Below are 22,060 nucleotides of genomic sequence, written 5' to 3' on the forward strand. Positions count from 1 at the left end.
CACAATTGTGTATCTTTGGTCACGTGAGAAGGTATATTTACAAACTATTTATTCATGCAGGAAATGAAACAAGATCGTAAAATAAGGACCCCCACATGTCCCGATTGATTGGTCACTCCGAGATGGTCCAATTCTAGCGCTCACTGGTGTAAAAATATTTTTCCAGCCCTGTTTGGTAGCTGTTTGGTTAGAAGTTCTGACTCCATAGTTGCGATTGGATACTTTCACATTTCCTGAGTATCTAGTTCCGCCTCTCAATACATACATGGTAGTGGACCTTCCCTTTCGCTTCGTCATCTTGTTTAACAAAATAACCTACCGTAACGTTTTGGATCATAAAGCGACACCAAAAGTATGTCTGTTACAACAGATCACATCCGTGACAAACTAATCAAGGAGATCGGAGCGGTGCATGTGGTATGTATCCCTATTCTGCAGTGAATGAACATGGATGTTGCGCATCATAGGCTGCGTTTACACAGGGTGTTCAATTCTGATATTTTTTTGGACTAATTGGTCTTTTGACTAATCAGATCACCTCTGAAAATCTGATTTGAAGAGATATGGGTGTTATACTTTGATAAACAACTTTGATAAACAACCAGAAATTAATATAGATTTTCTGCTTAATTAAGAAACTTAGACATGTGGTTTTGGTTGTTGGACCATTAGAACATGCACTTTTCAAGCTTATATTTCCAAGAATAAAAAGTTATTTTAGAATATTTTGCCAAGTTAGCAGGCTAACTCATTGATACTGCTTTGTAGTATACCCCTATGCCACGGGTGGGCAAACTTATTTTAAGCTCGGGCCACATCGGGATTTTGAAATTCAACAGAGGTGTGCATGTTTTGGGGGACCAATTGTTTGTTAAATTCAATGTGCGTGGGCCTCCTGAGTGGCGCAGTGGTCTAAGGTGTCACTACAGACCCAGGTTTGATCCCAGGCTGTCTGACAGCTGGCCTTGACTGGAAGACCCATGAGGCGTCGTCTGGGTTAGGAGAGGGTTTGGCACGCAGGCATTGTGTCAAGAAGCTGTGCGGCTTGATTGGGTCGTGTTTTGCAGGACGCGCGGCTCTCGACCTTCGCCTCTCCCGGGTCCGTAAGGGAATTGCAGCAATGGGACGAGACTGTAACTCAATTGGATACCACAAAATTGGGGAGAAAAAAAGTGTTAAAAAAAATCCAATGCTGTGAGCCCTATGCTGTGATTGATTGGTGAAAAAACAATTAGTGATACAGAATTGGGCTGATTTTGGTCATTTTGGTCATTTTGTATTTGTACATTTACACTCTTACTGGAGAGCTACTGGGTGTACAGGCTTTTGTTCTAGCTCTGCTCTTACCCAATTCTACTAATCAATTGCTCATGATCAGAACCTTAGTTGAGTCTTGTGTGTTAGTACAGGACTGGAGCAAAACCATTCACACCCGGGAGGTGCGTTGCCACTCCTGAGCTATGGTGTGACACATCCCACCAATGACCTGTTCTACCGGCTTTATTTTCACAGGAAGTTGAAGACACATCCCCTAACAGATGTGCTGCCAGCTTCAAAGTTCTAATAGTGTCTCCCCAGTTTGAGGGGAAACCACTGCTGGCGAGACACAGGTAGGCACAGTGGGCAGGTAGAGCTGATATGTCTTATGAGCTAACTTTGAATGGATATGTGGAGTAGACTGTAGTTGACTCTTGTTTCTGATTTTTGTTTTTTTCAGGATGGTGAACACCTGCTTGGCTGAAGAGCTAAAAGAGATCCATGCCTTTGAACAGAAGACGCTGACACCAGAACAGTGGGAGAAACAGAATGCACAGTGATGAAGACACACACTGACCATATTTACTTGACAACTTATTATGTGTAAATAAGCAACACTTGCTCACACAATGTTGACTTTCTGGCCTAACGTCAATGATGACTGAAATTAAGTATTAAACATGATGACAAAACAATCCTGGTCCGAATTCCTTAATGATTGAATGAGTGTACTGAAACTTCACTTTCAGTTTTTGTTGTGGAGGTATGTGATTATTACTGACATTATACCAAATTGTTATTAGGAATGGAACAACGCATAACACGGAACGGGCAGAAAAACTCAAATGAAATCTTATCACTTAAGTAAACCATTACTGCTTTTGTCGGTCATAACAATGAATGACTTGACTCAAGGAAATGGCTTTTCAGATGGGAAAGCCCCAAATAAAATGATTTATGTGAGATCAAGTGTGTAAATGAATAAAATGGGCTGGTATAGCTTTGAGAATTTATTATATGACTCGTCTGTTGTACAAAGCTCTCTTTCCAAGGACTAGATAGTGTGTATGTGCACTGATGTCTATTGAAGCTTCAGATAATGCTAGATGCCACACAACCGTCAGAGAGCTGGAGATTTCACAGTACAGGTAGCGACCTGCTTTTTTATAGTTGTGGTTGGTTATCAAGTAGTCCAATTCTGAAGAGACTTCAATTATCACTGGCTCTTCATTTGTAGCGAGTCAGTTAAATTATATTTTTTTCTCGTCAATCTACACACTACCCCATAATGACAAAGCGAAAACAGGTTTTTAGAAATGTTTGCAAATTTATTCAAATTTAAACACAGATATACCTTATTTACATAAGTATTCAGACCCTTTGCTATGATTTTCGAAATTTAGCTCAGCTGCATGCTGTTTCCATTGATCATCCTTGAGATGTTTCCATCTTGATTGGAATCCGCCTGTGGCCAATTCAATAGATTGGACATGATTTTGAAAAGCACACTGTCTGTCCCACAGTTAACAGTGCATGTCAGCACAAAAACCAAACTATGAGGTCGAAGGAATTGTCCGTAGAGCTCCAAGACAGGATTGTGTCGAGGCACAGATCTGGAGAAGGGTACCAACATATTTCTGCAGCATTGAAGGTCCCCAAGAACACAGTGGCCTCTATCATTCCTAATGAAAGAAGTTTGGAACCACCAAGACTCTTCCTAGAGCTGGCCGCCTGGCCAAACTGAGCAATCGGGGGAGAAGGGCCTTGGTCAGAGGACCTCTGTGATGGGAGAACCTTCCAGAAGGACAACCATCTCTGCAGCCCTCCACTTATCAGACCTTTATGGTTGAGTGGCCAGGCGGAAACCACTAATCAGTTAAATGGCACGCCAGCCCGCTTGGTGTTTGCCAAAAGGCTCCCAAGGGACTCTCAGACCATGAGAAACAAGATTCTCTGGTCTGATGAAACCAAGACTGAACTCTTTGGTCTGAATACCAAGCACGTCTGGAGGAAACCTGACACAATCCCTACGGTGAAGCATGATGGTGGCAGTATGCTGTGGGGATGTTTTTCAGTAGCAGGGATTGGGAGACTAGTCAGTATTGAGAGAAAGATGAACGGAGCAAAGTACAGCGAGATCCTTGATGAAAACCTGTTCCAGAGCGTTCAGGACCTCAGATTGGGGCAAAGGCTCACCTTCCAACAGAACGACGACCCTAAGCACACAGCCAAGACAATACAAGTCTCTTAATGTCCTTGAATGGCACAACCAGAGCCCGGACTTGAACCCGATCGAACATCTCTGGAGAGACCTGAAAATAGCTGTGCAGCGACGCTCCCCATCCAACCTGAGAGAGCTTGAGAGAATCTGCAGAGAAGAATGGGAAAAACTCCCCAAATACAGGTGTGCCAAGCTTGTAGCGTCATACCCAAGAAGACTCAAGGCTGTAATCGATGCCAAAGGTGCTTCAACAAAGTAGTGAGTAAATGTTCTGAATACTTATGTAAAAAAATATATTTTATTTTACTAGGCAAGTCAGTTAGAACAAATTCTTATTTTCAATGACGGCCTAGGAACAGTGGGTTAACTGCCTGGTCAGGGGCAGAACGACAGATTTGTACCTTGTCAGCTCGGGGATTCGAACTTGCAACCTTTCGGTTACTAGTCCAACACTCTAACCACTAGGCTACCCTGCCATATTTAATTAGTTTATTTTTAATACATTTGCAAAAATGCCTAAACCTGCTTTTGGCTTGTCATTATGGGGCATTGTGTGCAGATTGATGAGGATTTTTTTAATCCATTTTACACTGCTCAAAAAAATAAAGGGAACACTTAAACAACACAATGTAACTCCAAGTCAATCACACTTCTGTGAAATCAAACTGTCCACTTAGGAAGCAACACTGATTGACAATACATTTCACATGCTGTTGTGCAAATGGAATAGACAACAGGTGGAAATTATAGGCAATTAGCAAGACACCCCCAATAAAGGAGTGGTTCTGCAGGTGGTGACCACAGACCACTTCTCAGTTCCTATGCTTCCTGGCTGATGTTTTGGTCACTTTTGAACTCTGAAGGTGCTTTCACTCTAGTGGTAGCATGAGACAGAGTCTACAACCCACACAAGTGGCTCAGGTAGTGCAGCTCATCCAGGATGGGACATCAATGCGAGCTGTGGCAAGAAGGTTTGCTGTGTCTGTCAGCGTAGTGTTCAGAGCATGGAGGCGCTACCAGGAGACAGACCAGTACATCAGGAGACGTGGAGGAGGCCGTAGGAGGGCAACAACCCAGCAGCAGGACCGCTACCTCCGCCTTTGTGCAAGGAGGAGCAGGAGGAGCACTGCCAGAGCCCTGCAAATTTACCTCCAGCAGGCCACAAATGTGCATGTGTCTGCTCAAACGGTCAGAAACAGATTCCACGAGGGTGGTATGAGGGCCCGACGTCCACAGGTGGGGGTTGTGCTTACAGGCCAACACTGTGCAGGACGTTTGGCATTTGCCAGAGAACACCAAGATTGGTAAATTCGCCACTGGCGCCCTGTGCTCTTCACAGATGAAAGCAGGTTCACACTGAGCACATGTGACAGACGTGACAGACTCTGGAGACGCTATGGAGAACGTTCTGCTGCCTGCAACATCCTCCAGCATGACCGGTTTGGCGGTGGGTCAGTCATGGTGTAGGGTGGTATTTCTTTGGGGGGGGGGGGTCGCACAGCCCTCCATGTGCTCGCCAGAGGTAGCCTGACTGCCATTAGGTACCGAGATGAGATCCTCAGACCCCTTGTGAGACCATATGCTGGTGCGGTTGGCCCTAGGTTCCTCCTAATGCAAGACAATGCTAGACCTCATGTGGCTGGAGTGTGTCAGCAGTTCCTGCAAGAGGAATGCATTGATGCTCTGGACTGGCCCGCACGTTCCCCAGACCTGAATCCAATTGAGCACATCAGGGACATCATGTCTTCTTTCTTTTAAAATGACCTTCTTACTTAAATCACCAGTGTTATTCAAACGCTATCGAAATAGTATTTGGAAATCATCATGTCAGGTTGACAAAATCTGTATCCTTTTCAATTATTCATACCTCCGTTCCAAATTGTCCTCAGTCCCTTACAGCCTATTTGAGTTCAACACCAAGGACACATCTTATCTTTGACCCAAACTCCAGATGTGTCGGGGAATGGAGACCTCAAATGTAATATCAGTCCCAAGCTTGATCCCTCTGTTCCCATAGGAAAGCAAACAATAAAAGGTAGATTAGCTTCAGATTACTAAAATATTGCATTATTAGAGTGCTCTGTTCATAATGAGTCTGGAACTTGAGACAGAATATACTGAGACAGAGTCAGTTTCCCACTCCGTCTCGAGGAGTGGTTCAATTTGCCCACTCATGAGTACAATAAATCGTAGTGTTTAGTGTCGTTAGCAAGTCTCTTCCCAGTAAATGAAATGGTTGGGTGGGTGAAATACATACAGTACCAGTCAAAGTCATCTGGAATGCATTTCAATTAACAGGTGTGTTTCTTTCCTTCTTAATGCATTTGAGCTTATCAGTTGTGTTTTGACAAGATATACAGAAGATAGCCCTATTTGGTAAAAGACCAAGTCCATATTATGGAAGGAACAGCTCAAATAGGCAAAGAAATGACAGTCCATCATTACTTTAAGACATGAAGGTCAGTCAATTTCAAGAAATCTGAATTTCAAGTGCAGTCGCAAAAACCAACAAGTGCTATGATGAAACTGGCTCTCATGAGGACGGCCACAGGAAAGGAAGACCCAGAGTTACCTCTGCTGCAGAGGATTCATACAGTCTCCTCTGAACAGTTGATGCTGAGATATGTCTGTTACTTGAAGTCTGCGAAGCATTTATTCGGGCTGCAATTTCTCTAGAGTTACCTGCCTCAGAAATTGCAGCCCGAATAAATGCTTCACAGACTTCAAGTAACAGACATATCTCAGCATCAACTGTTCAGAGGAGACTGTATGAATCAGGCCTTCATGGTCGAATTGCTGCAAAGAAAACACTACTTAAGGACACCAATAAGAAGAATAGACTTGCTTGGACCAAGAAACACGAGCAATGGACATTAGACTGGTAGAAATATGTCCTTTGGTCTGATGAGTCCAAATTTGAGATGTTTGGTTCCAACCGCTGTCATTGTGAGATGCAGAGTTGGTGAACGGATGATCTCCGCATGTGTGGTTCCCACGGTGAAGCATGGAGGAGGAGGTGTGATGGTGTGAGGGTGCTTTGCTGGTGACACTGTCTGTGATTTATTTAGAATTCAAGGCACACTTAACAAGCATGGCTACCACAGCATTCTGCAGCGATACGCCATCCCATCTGGTTTGCGCTTAGTAGGATAATAATTTGTTTTTCAACAGGACAATGACCCGACAAACCTCCAGGCTGTGTAAAGGCTATTTGACCAAGAAGAAAAGTGATTGAGTGCTGCATCAGAAGACCTGGCCTCCACAATTACTCAACCTCAACCCAACTGAGATAGTTTGGGATGAGTTGGAAAAAGCAGCCAACAAGTGCTTATCAACTTCTTCAAGACTGTCGGAAAAGCATTCCAGGTGAAGCTGGTAGAGCATGCTAAGAGTGTGCAAAGCTGTCATCAAGGCAAAGGGTGGCTACTTTGAAGAATATTTATATATGAAATAATCTTCAATGTTTACTGGGCATGTGTTTTGTTTCAAATTGTACTAATGGGGTGGTGGAATGCGTTTATAGTTTTATTGGTTAGGGTAAAGCCAAATCCAGTTCCTTTACCAAAAGTGGATGTAGTAGCACCCGTATCTAACAACATAGGAATTTATTTTCCCTGTATTTTTACCATAAGGTTTGGGCTAGATTGGTCTACTTTTACTTGTGGGCATTGCTGTATTAAAGATGTTGTTTCCCCTGAGTGGTGTCCGTATTCTGAGCCATCTCCTCTCCTCTGTGGTTCCAACCTCTTTGGACACTAATTTCTCCAGTGGCCGAGGTTGTGATAATAGAAGCAGCCTCAATCTCCATTCCAACTCCATCACTATCCCCCTAGCTGCTCTGCTGTCACCACCCCTGCCACGACTGCGACCATGGCCCCCAGTTTGAAAAGCACCTGCTGTGTAAAACTGTAGCTGAGCTGCCTGTAAGCGACTGTCAGTTTTGGTGGATTTATTTTTAATAGCTTCCATGCAATACTTCGATGAACTAGAGGAGGATGCAGAGGAACATCTGAGCGATCTGCGGGACATTTTTAGGTTGTCTAGTGGAGGATACAAATCCCCTGGTGGTGGGGGTTGAGGCTGTGTCACAACTAGACTGGTAGCTACCTTCAGCAGAGTAAACATATTTGTTTGTTCGTTTTATCTTTGACTGACGTTAAGCTAATGTAAGCTAGCTCATGTTACCAAATTAAGAGTATCTAGCCATCTATTCCACCCTTGTCTGGAAAACACTGTTACTAAAAATAGAATTGTTGATATAGCTAACTCACTCTGTGTGTTGCAAGCAATGATGAATGTGTATAAATTGTATATGGTGGGTTGTCAGTTGGCTAGCAATCTTGTGACGCTAGTTAGCTAACAGCAAGCTGACAATATTGAAATGTCCACGTTAGGTATGCTTAGCTAGCCAGCCTAATAGAGATCAATACAATTAGTGGGGTGGTTAAATGGTGTATTTTGTTGTAGGTGGTACAGAATCTGATTCCACCAACATATGCTTCGAACACCTAGCTCTGCACAATGTAAGGGTAAATTGGCCAAAACATTTACAAGCTGACGACTAAGATTTACAGTAGGCATGGTATAAACATGAATTGGGTAGTGTTTAGTTCCCCGTTACATTTACATTTAAGTCATTTAGCAGACGCTCTTATCCAGAGCGACTTACAAATTGGTGCATTCACCTTATGACATCCAGTGGAACAGCCACTTTACAATAGTGCATCTAAATCTTTTAAGGGGGGGGTGAGAAGGATTACTTTATCCTATCCTAGGTATTCCTTAAAGAGGTGGGGTTTCAGGTGTCTCCGGAAGGTGGTGATTGACTCCGCTGTCCTGGCGTCATGAGGGAGTTTGTTCCACCATTGGGGAGCCAGAGCAGCGAACAGTTTTGACTGGGCTGAGCGGGAACTGTACTTCCTCAGTGGTAGGGAGGCGAGCAGGCCAGAGGTGGATGAACGCAGTGCCCTTATTTGGGTGTAGGGCCTGATCAGAGCCTGGAGGTACTGAGGTGCCGTTCCCCTCACAGCTCCGTAGGCAAGCACCATGGTCTTGTAGCGGATGCGAGCTTCAACTGGAAGCCAGTGGAGAGAGCGGAGGAGCTGTTCTGTTTTGACATATTATTTTTGTTAAACTCAGGTTATCTGGTGTCATTCCAGTGCCCTGCTGAAAAATTCCCAAAAGCGGGGGCATTTTGGGTACACAAGCATGAGGGAGTGGACACACCTTGCGGTGATAGAGCACAACAAGATTTTGGAACAGAAACCAGCAACGGACACTGAAAAATATAAAATGAAGTCTACAACAGTAATGACACAACCACCTCATTATTCTCTGCAGATTCTCAAAACGCAATACAAAGACATGTCTGCATAATTTCCCTGCAAAGGGCTACTATTGACAAGATTGGTCTGTCAAAGTCAATGGGCTGGGGGGAGGTTTGCAGTAAGTACTTTGAGATGAAGAAGGGTTTTTTGGTTGTGCAGGGATGTGCGTAGACAGTAAATGTATTGTTGTGTATGAGAGTGATTGAGGTGCCATTTCTCCTCAATCTCCAATACACAACAATTCCTACTGTGTAAGAACTGATTTCCTAAGATTTTCTCACCTTTAGCTCCCCAGACCATTCACTTTGTTGATTGATCTTCCATCTGATAAGCAACTCCCACTGTGCCCTCATTGTCTCTAATCAATATGCTAGCCGGTCCCAATCGGTTCATACACTATATATACAAAAGTATGTGGACACACTTCAAATTAGCTGTTTTGGCTATTTCGGCCACATCCATTGCTAACAGGTGAATAAAAAGGAGCACACTGCCAAGCAATCTCCATAGACAAACATTGGCAGTAGAATTACTGACGAGTTCACGTGGCACTGTCATAGGATTCCACCACTGTCATAGGATTTCACCTTTCCAACAGTACTTTTAGAGCTGCCCCCAGTCAACTGAAGGGGTATTATTGTGAAGTGTAAATGTCTAGGAGCAAAAACGGTTCAGCTGCGAAGTGGTAGGCCACACAAGCTTAGAGAACTGAACTGCCGTGTGCTGAAGCGCGTAACACTCGTCTATCCTTGGTTGAAACACTCACTCCCGAGTTCCAAACTGCCTCTGGACACAATGTCAGCACAAGAACGGTTTGTTGGGAGCTTCATGAAATGGGTTTCCATGGTCGTGCATGTGTGCCTGGGCTTACCTCCACTGTACCCGCACCCCACCATACCCCTGTCTGTACATTATGCCCTGAATCTATTCTACCACACCCAGAAATCTGCACCTTTTATTCTCTGTTCCCAACGCACTAGACAACCAGTTTTGATAGCCTTTAGCCTTACCCTCATCCTACGCTCCTCGGGTGATGTGGAGGTTAACCCAGGCACTCTCATTTGTTGACATCAAATCAAATGTATTTATATAACCCCTCGTACATCAGCTGATATCCCAAAGTGCTGTACAGAAACCCAGCCTAAAATCCCAAACAGCAAGCAATGCAGGTGTAGAAGCACGGTGGCTAGGAAAAACTCCCTAGAAAGGCCAAAACCTAGGAAGAAACCTGGAGAGGAATCAGGCTATGAGGGGTGGCCAGTCCTCTTCTGGCTGTGCCGGGTGGAGATTATAACAGAACATGGCCAAGATGTTCAAATGTTCATAAATGACCAGCATGGTCAAATAATAATAATCACAGTAGTTGTCGAGGGTGCAGCAAGTCAGCACCTCAGGAGTAAATGTCAGTTGGCTTTTCATAGCTGATCATTAAGAGTATCTCTACCACTCCTGATGTCTCTAGAGAGTTGAAAACAGCAGGTCTGGGACAGGTAGCACGTCCGGTGAGCAGGTCAGGATTCCATAGCTGCAGTCAGAACAGTTGAAACTGGAGCAGCAGCACGGCCAGGTGGACTGGGGACAGCAAGGAGTCATCATGCCAGGTAGTCCTGAGGCATGGTCCTTTCCTCTGAGAGAAAGAGAGAATTAAAGAGAGCATACTTAAATTCACACAGGACACCGGATAAGACAGGAGAAGTACTCCAGATATAACAAACTGACCCTAGCCCCCCGACACATAAACTACTGCAGCATAAACACTGGAGGCTGAGACAGGAGGTGTCAGGAGACACTGTGGCCCCATCTCCATCCTAACAATTCTTTCAGGATGGCACAAATTGACAGGGCCAAACAGGAAGGATATAACACCACCCACTTTGCCAAAGCACAGCCCCCACCGCTAGAGGGATATCTTCAACCACCAACTTACCATCCTGAGACAAGGCCGAGTATAGCCCACAAAGATCTCCGCCACGGCACAACCCAAGGGGGGGTGCCAACCCAGAAAGGAAGATCACATCAGTGACTCAACCCACTCAAGTGACGCACCCCTCCTAGGGACAGCATGAAAGAGCACCAGTAAGCCAGTGACTCAGCCCCTGTAATAGGGTTAGAGGCAGAGAATCCCAGTGGAGAGAGGGGAACCGGCCAGGCAGAGACAGCAAGAGCCTTTCCATTCACCTTCACACTCCTGGGCCAGACTACACTCAATCATATGACCCACTGAAGAGATGAGTCTTCAGTAAAGACTTAAAGGTTGAGATCGAGTCTGCGTCTCTCACATGGGTAGGCAGACCATTCCATAAAAATTGAGCTCTATAGGAGAAAGCCCTGCCTCCAGCTGTTTGCTTAGAAATTCTAGGGACAATTAGGAGGCCTGCGTCTTGTGACCGTAGCATACGTGTAGGTATGTACGGCAGGACCAAATCAGAGAGATAGGTAGGAGCAAGCCCATGTAATGCTTTGTAGGTAGGAGCAAGCCCATTTAATGCTTTGTAGGTTAGCAGTAAAACCTTGAAATCAGCCCTTGCCTTAACAGGAAGCCAATGTAGGGAGGCTAGCACTGGAGTAATATGATCAAATGTTTTGGTTCTAGTCAGGATTCTAGCAGCCGTATTTAGCACTAACTGAAGTTTATTTAGTGCTTTATCCGGGTAGCCGGAAAGTAGAGCATTGCAGTAGTCTAACCTAGAAGTGACAAAAGCATGGATTAATTTTTCTGCATCATTTTTGGACAGAAAGTTTCTGATTTTTGCAATGTTACGTAGATGGAAAATAGCTGTCCTTGAAACAGTCTTGATATGTTCGTCAAAAGAGAGATCAGGGTCCAGAGTAACGCCGAGGTCCTTCACAGTTTTATTTGGGACGACTGTACAACCATTGAGATTAATTGTCAGATTCAACAGAAGATCTCTTTGTTTCTTGGGACCTAGAACAAGCATCTCTGTTTTGTCCGAGTTTAAAAGGAGAAAGTTTGCAGCCATCCACTTCCTTATGTCTGAAACACAGGCTTCTAGCGAGGGCAATTTTGGGGCTTCACCATGTTTCATTGAAATGTACAGCTGTGTGTCATCCGCATAGCAGTGAAAGTTAACATTATGTTTTCGAATGACATCCCCAAGAGGTAAAATATATAGAGAAAACCATAGTGGTCCTAAAATGGAACCTTGAGGAACACCGAAATTTACAGTTGATTTGTCAGAGGACAAACCATTCACAGAGACAAACTGATATCTTTCCGACAGATAAGATCTAAACCAGGCCAAAACTTGTCCGTGTAGACCAATTTGGGTTTCCAATCTCTCCAAAAGAATGTGGTGATCGATGGTTTCAAAAGCAGCACTAAGGTCTAGGAGCACGAGGACAGATGCAGAGCCTCGGTCTGATGCCATTAAAAGGTAATTTACCACCTTCACAAGTGCCGTCTCAGTGCTATGGTGGGGTCTAAAACCAGGCTGAAGCATTTCGTATACATTGTTTGTCTTCAGGAAGGCAGTGAGTTGCCGTGCAACAGCTTTTTTTTATTGAGAGGAATGGAAGATTCGATATAGGCCGATAGTTTTTTATATTTTCTCGTTCAAGGTTTGTCTTTTTCAAGAGAGGCTTTATTACTGCCACTTTTAGTGAGTTTGGTACACATCCAGTGGATAGAGAGACGTTTATTATGTTCAACATAGTAGGGCCAAGCACAGGAAGCAGCTCTTTCAGTAGTTTAGTTGGAATAGGGTCCAGTATGCAGCTTGAAGGTTTAGAGGCCATGATTATTTTTCAAGAGATATAGTACTAAAACACGAGTGTCTCAGGACAACTGAGCTTTGAAGGAATACGCAGATTTAAAGAGGAGTCCGTAATTTACTTTCTAATAATCATGATCTTTTCCTCAAAGAAGTTAATGAATTTATTACTGCTGAAGTGAAAGCCATCCTCACTTGGGGAATGCTGCTTTTTAGTTAGCTTTGCGACAGTATCAAAAATACATTTCGTATTGTTCTTAACAGCAATCTGTTGTCGTGTTCGGGTGACTGTTGTCCTCATCCAGAAACCGTAAACAGGGTATGCTGTCACTTTACCTTCTTTTTTTTCATTACTCAAAATGACGGCGCTGATGCGGCCATTATTTTTCACTGTGAAAGAGGCTGTATCTATGTTGGTTACTGACATGGATTCAGACAAGTCCTTGCACTTTGATAAACGATGTCTAGGTGAGTGAAATATTAAATTAAACAGCAGACATTTGTTTGTTTGAAACGGTCAAACTTGGGTAATAGCTCTTAGATTAACCAGTCCTATTATGTCATAATACCTTGGTTGGTACAGTCGAGCACATCAGTGGTGGAGCTCAAATGATTGCTCTCTGTCCCATGGAAATTGTTGCAGTGTTTAGCTATATAGTCAGCGAACTAGTAGGTTGTTTTGTCTTTTCTACCAATGTAATTAATATGGTAAGTGAAACTATATGCTTTATGTACAAAAATGAATGGTGACTTATTGCCATTGGACAAACCAGATACACAAAAGAAAATACCACAGATTTGTATGGCGGATCATCCAAAACATTTTGCAAATGGTATATGCTTAATGTACCATGTAATAAACTAAAAATCCTATAGATGGCAGGTGCACTCTACTGTCAGAAACCATATGGCAAATGAAAGTACGTTTTGCACCCTTTTTGAAAATGTTTTGAATTGTTTGTCAATTATCCATTACTAAAGAGCCGTATGGATATAGTTTCTTGTATTTTTTTAATGCGATTTTGTCCATAAGGCCTATATTATGTCCAACAGCTCGTAGGTTGCCGGAGCCGAGCTTCCTGGACATATATACTAGGCAGTGTCAGAGGAAGGCCCAAAGAATTGTCAAACTCTAGTCACCCAAGTCATGGACTCTTCCATCTGCTACCGGCAACTGATATCAGAGCGCTAAGTCTAGGTCCAAAAGGCTCCTCAACAGCTTCCACCCCCAAGGCATAAGACTGCTGAATAATGAATCAAATGGCCACCCGGACTATTTACATTGACCCCCCCCCCCCCACCCAGCTCCTCGCTGTTTATTATCTATGCATAGTCACTTGACTCCTACCTACATGTACAAATGACCTCGACTAACCTGTACCCCCACACATAGACTCGGTACCGGTACCCCCCTGTATATAGCCTTATTATTGTTATTTTATTGTACGATTTTTTTTATTTTTTTACTTTAGTTTATTTAGTAAATATTTTCTTAACCAACAATGCAGTTAACTCTATTTTCTTAAGTGCTTGTAAGTAAGCATTTCACAGTAAGGTCTACACCTGTTGTATTTGGCACATGTGAAAAATCAAATTTGATTTGATATCAGGCATGTAATACTCCAAATGGACAACATGTCCACTTGTCACAAAAGTCAGCAAACCATGTCCAAATGGCCCATGTATGTATTTAAAGTACCAAATCAGGTTGATATGTCCATTCGCCACATATGATCATAGGAAGTCAAGTTCCAAATGCCTAAGTCAGCAAACCATGTCCAAATGGCCCATATAATGTCCAAATGGCACATGTAAGTATTGAAAGTACCAACTCAGGATGTTAGGTTGGTTTGCAAAATACAGTGCATTCAGAAAGTATTCAGACCCCTTGACTTTTTCCACATTTTGTTATGTTACAGCCCCTCAATCTACACAAAATACCCCATAATGACAAAGCAAAAAAATGTGTTTAGATTTTTTGTAAATTTATTAAAAATAAAAAACATATCACATTTACATACGTTTTTAGACACTTTACTAAGTACTTTGTTGAAGCACCTTTGGCAGCGATTTCAGCCTCGAGCCTTCTTGGGTATGAAGGTACAAGCTTGTGACATCTGTATTTGGGGAGTTTCTCACGTTCTTCTCTGCAGATCCTCCCAAGCTCTATCAGGTTCGATGGGGAGCGTCGCTGCACAGCTATTATCAGGTCTCTCCACAAATGTTCAATCGGGTTCAAGCCCGGGCCCCAGCTGGGCCACTCAAGGACATTGACACTTACCCCCTTTTCTCCCCAATTTTGTGGTATCCAATTGTTAGTAATTACTATCTTGTCTCATCGCTACAACTCCCGTACGGGCTCGGGAGAGACGAAGGTCGAAAGCCATGTCATCCTCCGAAACACAACCCAACCAAGTCGTACTGCTTCTTAACACAGCACGCCTCCAACTCGGAAGCCAGCCACACCAATGTGTCGGAAGAAACACTGTGCACTTTGCCCGGTCCGCCACAGGAGTTGCTGGTGCGCGATAAGACAAGGTTATCCCTACCGGCCAAACCCTCCCTAACCCGGACGACGCTAGGCCAATTGTGCGTCACCCCACGGACCTCCCGGTCATGGTCGGCTACGACAGAGCCTGAACCCAGAGTCTCTGGTGGCACAGCTAGCGCTGCTATGCAGTGCCCTAGACCACTGCACCACCCGGGAGGCCCCTGACACTTCTCCTTAATTAAGCAACTCCTGCTTTGCAGTATGAAACTTTGACATTGGCAATATATCATATGTTAAATGGAAACTGTCTGAAAACAATCTATTACAATGGGCATTTACCACCACAAATTGTACATGCAGTTAAATGGCATAAACTCACAAGTCCACTACTGGGACATTGTACATTGTACGTACACTCTACCTGTGCTGTCCTTGGACTGTTTTTGACAGTGCCCATTGTCAATATCCTTATTGTGAGCAATGACACATGTACTGTCCAATTAGCAGCGTATTTTATTGGCAAAACATAATTTCTTTTTTCATTTTTTTCCAACTTTATTTAACCTTTATTTACCTTTATTTTCACCTTTATTTAACCAGGTAGGCTAGTTGAGAACAAGTCCTCATTTGCAACTGCGACCTGGCCAAGATAAAGCATAGCAATTTGACACATACAACAACACAGAGTTACACATGGAATAATAATACCGTAGGAAAAAAAGTCTATATACAGTGAGTGCAAATGAGGTAAGATAAGGGAGTTAAGGCAATAAATAGACCATGGTGGCGAAGTAATTACAATATCGCAATTAAACACTGGAATAGTAGATGTGCAGAAGATGAATGTGCAAGTAGAGATACTGGGGTGCAAAGGAGCAAGATAAACAAATAAATACAGTATGGGGATGAGGTAGATAGATGGGTTGTTTACAGATAGGCTATGTACAGGTACAGTGATCTGCTCTGACAAACTGGTGCTTAAAGCTAGTGAGCTCCAGCTTCAGTGATTTTTGCAGTTCATTCCAGTCATTGGCAGCAGAGAACTGGAAGGAAAGACGACCAAAGTAGGTGTTGGCTTTGGGGACCAAAGATATACCTGTTGGAGCGCGTGCTACGAGTGGGTGCTGCTATGTTGACCAGTGAGCTGAGATAAGGCAGGGCTTTACCTAGCAGAGACTTGTAGATGACCTATAGCCAGTGGGTTTGGCGACGAGTATGAAGCGAGGGCCAACCAACGAGAGCATACAGGTCGCAGTGGTGGGTAGTGTATGGGGCTTTGGTGACAAAACGGATGGCACTGTGATAGACTGCATTCAATTTGTTGAGTAGAGTGTTGGAGGCTATTTTATAGAGGACATCGCCAAAGTTGAGGATCGGTAGGATGGTCAGTTTTACGAGGGTATGTTTGGCAGCATGAGTGAAGGATGCTTTATTGCGAAATAGGAAGCCGATTCTAGATTTAATTTTGGATTGGATAAGCTTAAATGTGAGTCTGGAAGGAGAGTTTACAGTCTAACCAGACACCTAGGTATTTGTAGTTGTCTGCGTATTCTAAGTGAGAGTCGTCCAGAGTAGTGATGCTGGACAGGCGGGCAGGTGCGGGCAGTGATCGATTGAATAGCATGCATTTAGTTTTTACATGCATTTAAGAGCAGTTGGAGGCCACGGAAGGAGAGCTGTATGGCATTGAAGCTCGTCTGGAGGTTAGTTAACACAGTGTCCAAAGAGGGGCCAGAAGTATACAGAATGGTGTCGTCTGCGTAGATGTGGATCAGAGAATCACCAGCATCAAGAGTGACATCATTGATGTATACAGAGAAGAGTCTGCCCATGAATTGAACCCTGTGGCACCCCCATAGAGACTGCCAGAGGTCCGGACAACAGGCCCTCCGATTTGACACACTGAACTCTGTCAGAGAAGTAGTTGGTAAACCAGGCGAGGCATTCATTTGAGAAACAAAAGGCTGTCTAGTCTGTCAATAACAATTTGGACAGAGTCGAAAGCCTTGGCCAGGTCAATGAATACAGCTGCACAGTAATGTCTCTTATCGATGGCAGTTATGATATCGTTTAGGACTTGAGCGTGGCTGAGGTGCACCCATGACCAGCTCTGAAACCAGATTGCATAGCGGAGAAGGTACGGTGGGATTCGAAATGGTCGGTAATCTGTTAACTTGGCTTTCGAAGACTTTAGAAAGACAGGGTAGGATAGATATAGGTCTGTAGCAGTTTGGGTCTAGAGTGTCACCCCCTTTGAAGAGGGGGATGACCACGGCAGCTTTCCAATCTTTAGGGATCTCTGACAATATGAAAGAGAGGTTGAACAGGCTAGTAATAGGGGTTGCAACAATTTCGGCAAATCATTTTTAGAAAGAGAGGATCCAGATTGTCTATCCCGCCTGAATTGTAGGGGTCCAGATTTTGTAGCTCTTTCAGAACATCAGCTATCTGTATTTGGGTGAAGGAGAAATGGTGGGGGCTTGGGCGGTTTGCTGTGGAGGGTGCCGGGCAGTTGACCGGGGTAGGGGTAGCCAGGTGGAAAGCATGGCCAGCTGTAGAGAAATGCTTTATTGAAATTCTCAATTATAGTGGATTTATCGGTGGTAACAGTGTTTCCTAGCCTCAGAGCAGTGGGCAGCTGGGAGGTGGTGCTCTTATTCCCCATGGACTTTACAGTGTCCCAGAACTTTTTTGAGTTTGTACTACAGGATGCAAATTTCTGGTTGAAAAATCTATAGCCTTAGCTTTCCTAACTGCCTGTGTATATTTGTTCCTAACTTCCCTGAAAAGTTGCATATCACGGGGGCTATTCGATGCTGATGCAGAACGCCACAGGATGGTTTTGTGCTGGTCAAGGGCTGACAGGTCTGGAGTGAACCAAGGACTATATCTATTCCTAGTTCAACATTTTTTGAATGGAGCATGCTTATTTAAGATAGTGAGGATGGCACTTTTAAAGAATAACCAGGCATCCTCTACTGACGGGATGAGGTCAATGTTATTCCAGGATACCCTGGCCAGGTCGATTAGAAAGGCCTAAGGTGTTTTAGGGAGCGTTTGACAGTGATGAGGGGTGGTCGTTTGATCACAGACCCATTACGGATGCAGGCAATGAGGGAGTGATCACTGAGATCTTGATTGAAAACAGCAGAGGTGTATTTTGAGGGCGAGTTAGTTAGGATGATACCTATGAGTGTTCCCGTGTTTACGGATTTGGAGTTGTACCTGGTTGGTTCATTGATCATTTGTGTGGGTTTAAGGGCATCAAGCTTAGATTGTAGGATGGCCGGGGTGTTAAGCATGTCCCAGTTTAGGTCACCTAGTAGCACAAGCTCAGAAGATAGATGGGGGCAATCAATTCACATATGGTGTTGAGGGCACAGCTGGGGGCGGAAGGTGGTCTATAGCAAACGGCAACGGTGAGAGACTTGTTTCTGGAAAGGTGCATTTTTTGAAGTAGAAGCTTGAATTGTTTCGGTACAGACCTGGATACTAAGACAGAACTCTGCACGTTCTCTTTGCAGTAGATTGCAACACCGCCCCCTTTGGCAGTTCAATCTTGGCAGAAAATGCTGGAGATTTCAGGGTTTTTGGTGGTTTTCCTATTGGCAATGGACACTGTCCAATTGCAGTATAACATGTTCAGACTGGCAATGTATCATATGTGTAATGGACACTGTCTTTTAGCAATATATTACCATTTACCATCACAAAATTGGACATGCAGGTACATTGCTGTGATGCCCAATTGTTGGGCTCGTTGAACTCAGGGATGGCCTAGCAGAGCTAGTTGTTTCTCTCCCTCGCTCATTGGTGTTGATTTCAGCTTGTCAATTTGGTGATGGGAAATCACTGCTTAAATATTTTGGAAATGGACAGTGTCCAGTAGACACACGATTTCATACTGCAATTGTTGGCACTGGCAATACATCGTATGTTCAATGGGCATTTAGCATCACAAATTGGACATGCAGTTAAAGGGCTTAAACTACTGAAGTCCACTACTGGGACATGATACAGTACACACACACTATCTGTGCTGTCCAATGGACACTGTCCAATTGCAGTATAACATGTTGTCTGGTTCGTTGAACTCGGGATGGCCTAGTAGTGATAGTGGTTCCTCTCCCTTGCTCATGGTGTTGATTTCAACCAGTCAATTTGGTGACCATAAATCACTGCTTAAATATATTGGAAATGGACAGTGTCCATTAGACATATGATATATTGCCAGTACCAACATTTGCAGTATGAAATTGACTTGATGGCTGTCCAATTGCAATATGGTGCATTGGCCATATGATATATTGCAAGTTCATACTTCCCTTTTAGGATATGAAGGGGATCGCATACTCTCATAAAGGAGTAGAGGTGGCCCTGAATGCATGGCAAAAGGAATTTTACAAATCGCAGGCCACAATATGTCAAAAGCATGTTGAAAGCACTACTAGTAGTTAGGTTTAATTCCAGGCACACTTGTTTGCACGGTCGCTGTGGTCAGACCGAGCAAGCTATGGTCAAGTGGGGCACCGCATTGAATTTGGAATGGCCTAGAGACTATAGTGATGCCATTTGTTTGCCGTTCAATGTTGATTTCAGCCTGTCCATTTGGTGATGGCAAATCCCTGCTTATATACGGTGCATTTGGAGGGTATCAGACCCCTTAACATTTTCCTTTTTTTTAACGTTACAGCCTTATTCTAAAATTGATTAAACCTTGTTATCCCCTCATCAATCTACACACAATACCCCATAATGACAAAACAAAAGCAGGTTTTAGAAAATGTAGAAATGTTCATTAAAAAGAAAAATGGAAATATCACATTCACATAAGTATTCAGACCCTTACTCAAAACTTTGTTGAAGCACCTTTGGCAGCGATTACAGCATTGAGTCTTCTTGGGTATGACGCTACAAGCTTGGCACATGTGTATTTGGGGAGTTTCTCCCATTCTTCTCTGCAGATCTTCTCAAGCACTGTCAGGTTGGATGGGGAATGTCGCTGCACAGCTATTTTCAGGTCTCTCCAGTGTCATGACTGTCCTGTGAGGATCAGAATTAGTTCAGATCAGACTGATGGGATTGTGACAGTAACCAGGCCTCTCTCTCTCCCACAGAGGGGAGAGGGGGAGCAGCTGGATGGTTGACCATTCACACTCTGTCGTAAATTAGGCAGGAGAGAACTCTCTCTTTACCCTTTAGTATCAACTAAAGGAATGTCCCTTTGTCCCAAGAGACTTTTGCCCATCCAAAACTCTAACGTCCAAAAAGTAAATATTGGAAAAATATTTCTAACAATGTTTTTCTTTTCATTTTTAATTTCACCTTTATTTAACCAGGTAGGCCAATTGACAACAAGTTGTCATTTACAACTGCGACCTGATGTGGGGAATGGTCAGTGGGGAGATGCAGAAAATGAATGTAATATTGGTTTTAATTTTGTGATGTATTAAAAACTGTAACTTGGAAAGGATACCTCCTTTATTTGTCAAGTTTCCATCCAATTCGTTGTGTATATATTATGAAAATAGATTAAGGTATTTGTGCTAAGATTGGAATGTGATTTTAGTTTTCTAATGAGATAATAGTTTTTGATATCCTTTGCACATTAAGTAGCCACGAACCCGAGTGAGGTCAGAGAACTTGACAGCATGACTGAACATCTCCTTTGACCAAGAGGTTTAGAAGAGAAATCAACCTTTGGACCAGTAAACATGAAGTGGTGAGCTACACGTTTGAAATGGTTAAAACATTCAACCTCAACATGAGCTGAAGAAAATGAACTCACCTACCAGACCTACCCGAGGTGGAGAGAGGAGAAGCTCATCTCAGACAATCACTGAGGAATGAACACCCATGGAGACCAGATAACTTAGAAGGACATTGTGACCTCTTGTGGACAATCAGAGCCTTACATCCACAGGAGAGCCCACCAAAACCCTTTCCAAGAAGGCTTGGTTCAGAAAGAGATGAGATAGCGACGAATGAAGGCATTTCACACGTAAATGATTTCTTACTCCAAATGGGAGAATAGTTATAGAATGTATCCACAATAAGTGTCCCTTTTTCTCTATCTCTCTCTTTTCCCCACCCCTCTTCATTCGTTGTGTATAAACCAACATATTATATCAGTCCACTAGGGACCTTTGTCTCATGTAAGTGTGTGTGTGTGTATTCTGTGTTATTACTTAGTTTGCTAGTAAATAAATAATTAAACCAATTTGTGTAGTACTGAATAAAAAGCAAGGCTGTTTAGAGCCAAGGTTACAACTGGTCAGAATGATGATGATTTGATATGAGGTAATGATTAATAAGATGAATGTTTATCGATGAAATAGATAAAGACATATAGTTTAATTCGGGAGATGGTAACTCTCTAAACAACTTATTCCATGGTGCCCCAAATCCTAATGAGTTCATTGTTACATGATTAATTTAATCAGGTAACATCAAGGGGTCTGAATACTTTCCGAACACACTGTAAATGACAGTGAAAAGAGGAAAGCTTGTACAGAATACAAATATTCCAAAACATGCATCCTGTTTTCAATAAGGTACTAAAGTAATACTGCAAAACATGTGGCAAAGAATACAAAGCCTTATGTTTGGGGCAAATCCAACACAACATATCACAGAGTACCACTCGTCAAATTTTCAAGCATAACCTAAGACACAAGGCCAAATATACACTGGAGTTGCTTACCAGGACGACATTGAATATGTGAGTGGCTAGTTTTGACTTAAAGGAAAAATCCACCCAAGACCACTCATTCTTATAGTGTTTTGGATTTTGCCATTATATTAAGGTTGGTAGAAATATTTTGCATCTAATGTAGGCTATAAATACACTTTTTCTCTTTATTTTAACTAGGCAAGTAAGTTAAGAACAAATTCTTGTTCTCAATTACAGCCTAGGAACAGTGGGTTACTGCCTTGTTCAGGGGCAGAACGACAGATTTCAACCTTGTCAGCTCTGGGATTCAATCTTGCAACCTTTCAGTTACTAGTCCAATGCTCTAACCACTAGGCTAAC

At 43.2% G+C, this 22,060-nt stretch overlaps 1 protein-coding gene across 1 annotated transcript; it reads left to right on the forward strand.

Annotated features, from left to right (window-relative positions):
• The first annotated feature begins 123 nt into the window (after nucleotides 1–123).
• zgc:112271 (uncharacterized protein LOC553698 homolog) lies at nucleotides 124–2,263 on the forward strand. The gene is made up of 3 exons (XM_046319845.1): nucleotides 124–417; nucleotides 1,513–1,610; nucleotides 1,718–2,263. Exons 1-3 carry the CDS (start codon nucleotides 355–357, stop codon nucleotides 1,815–1,817), a joined length of 261 nt encoding a protein of 86 aa, XP_046175801.1. The 5' UTR covers nucleotides 124–354; the 3' UTR covers nucleotides 1,818–2,263.
• The last annotated feature ends 19,797 nt before the right edge of the window (nucleotides 2,264–22,060 follow it).

This window comes from Oncorhynchus gorbuscha, linkage group LG21 (genome assembly GCF_021184085.1).
Source record: "Oncorhynchus gorbuscha isolate QuinsamMale2020 ecotype Even-year linkage group LG21, OgorEven_v1.0, whole genome shotgun sequence".
In the NCBI taxonomy this organism is placed as follows: domain Eukaryota; kingdom Metazoa; phylum Chordata; class Actinopteri; order Salmoniformes; family Salmonidae; genus Oncorhynchus; species Oncorhynchus gorbuscha.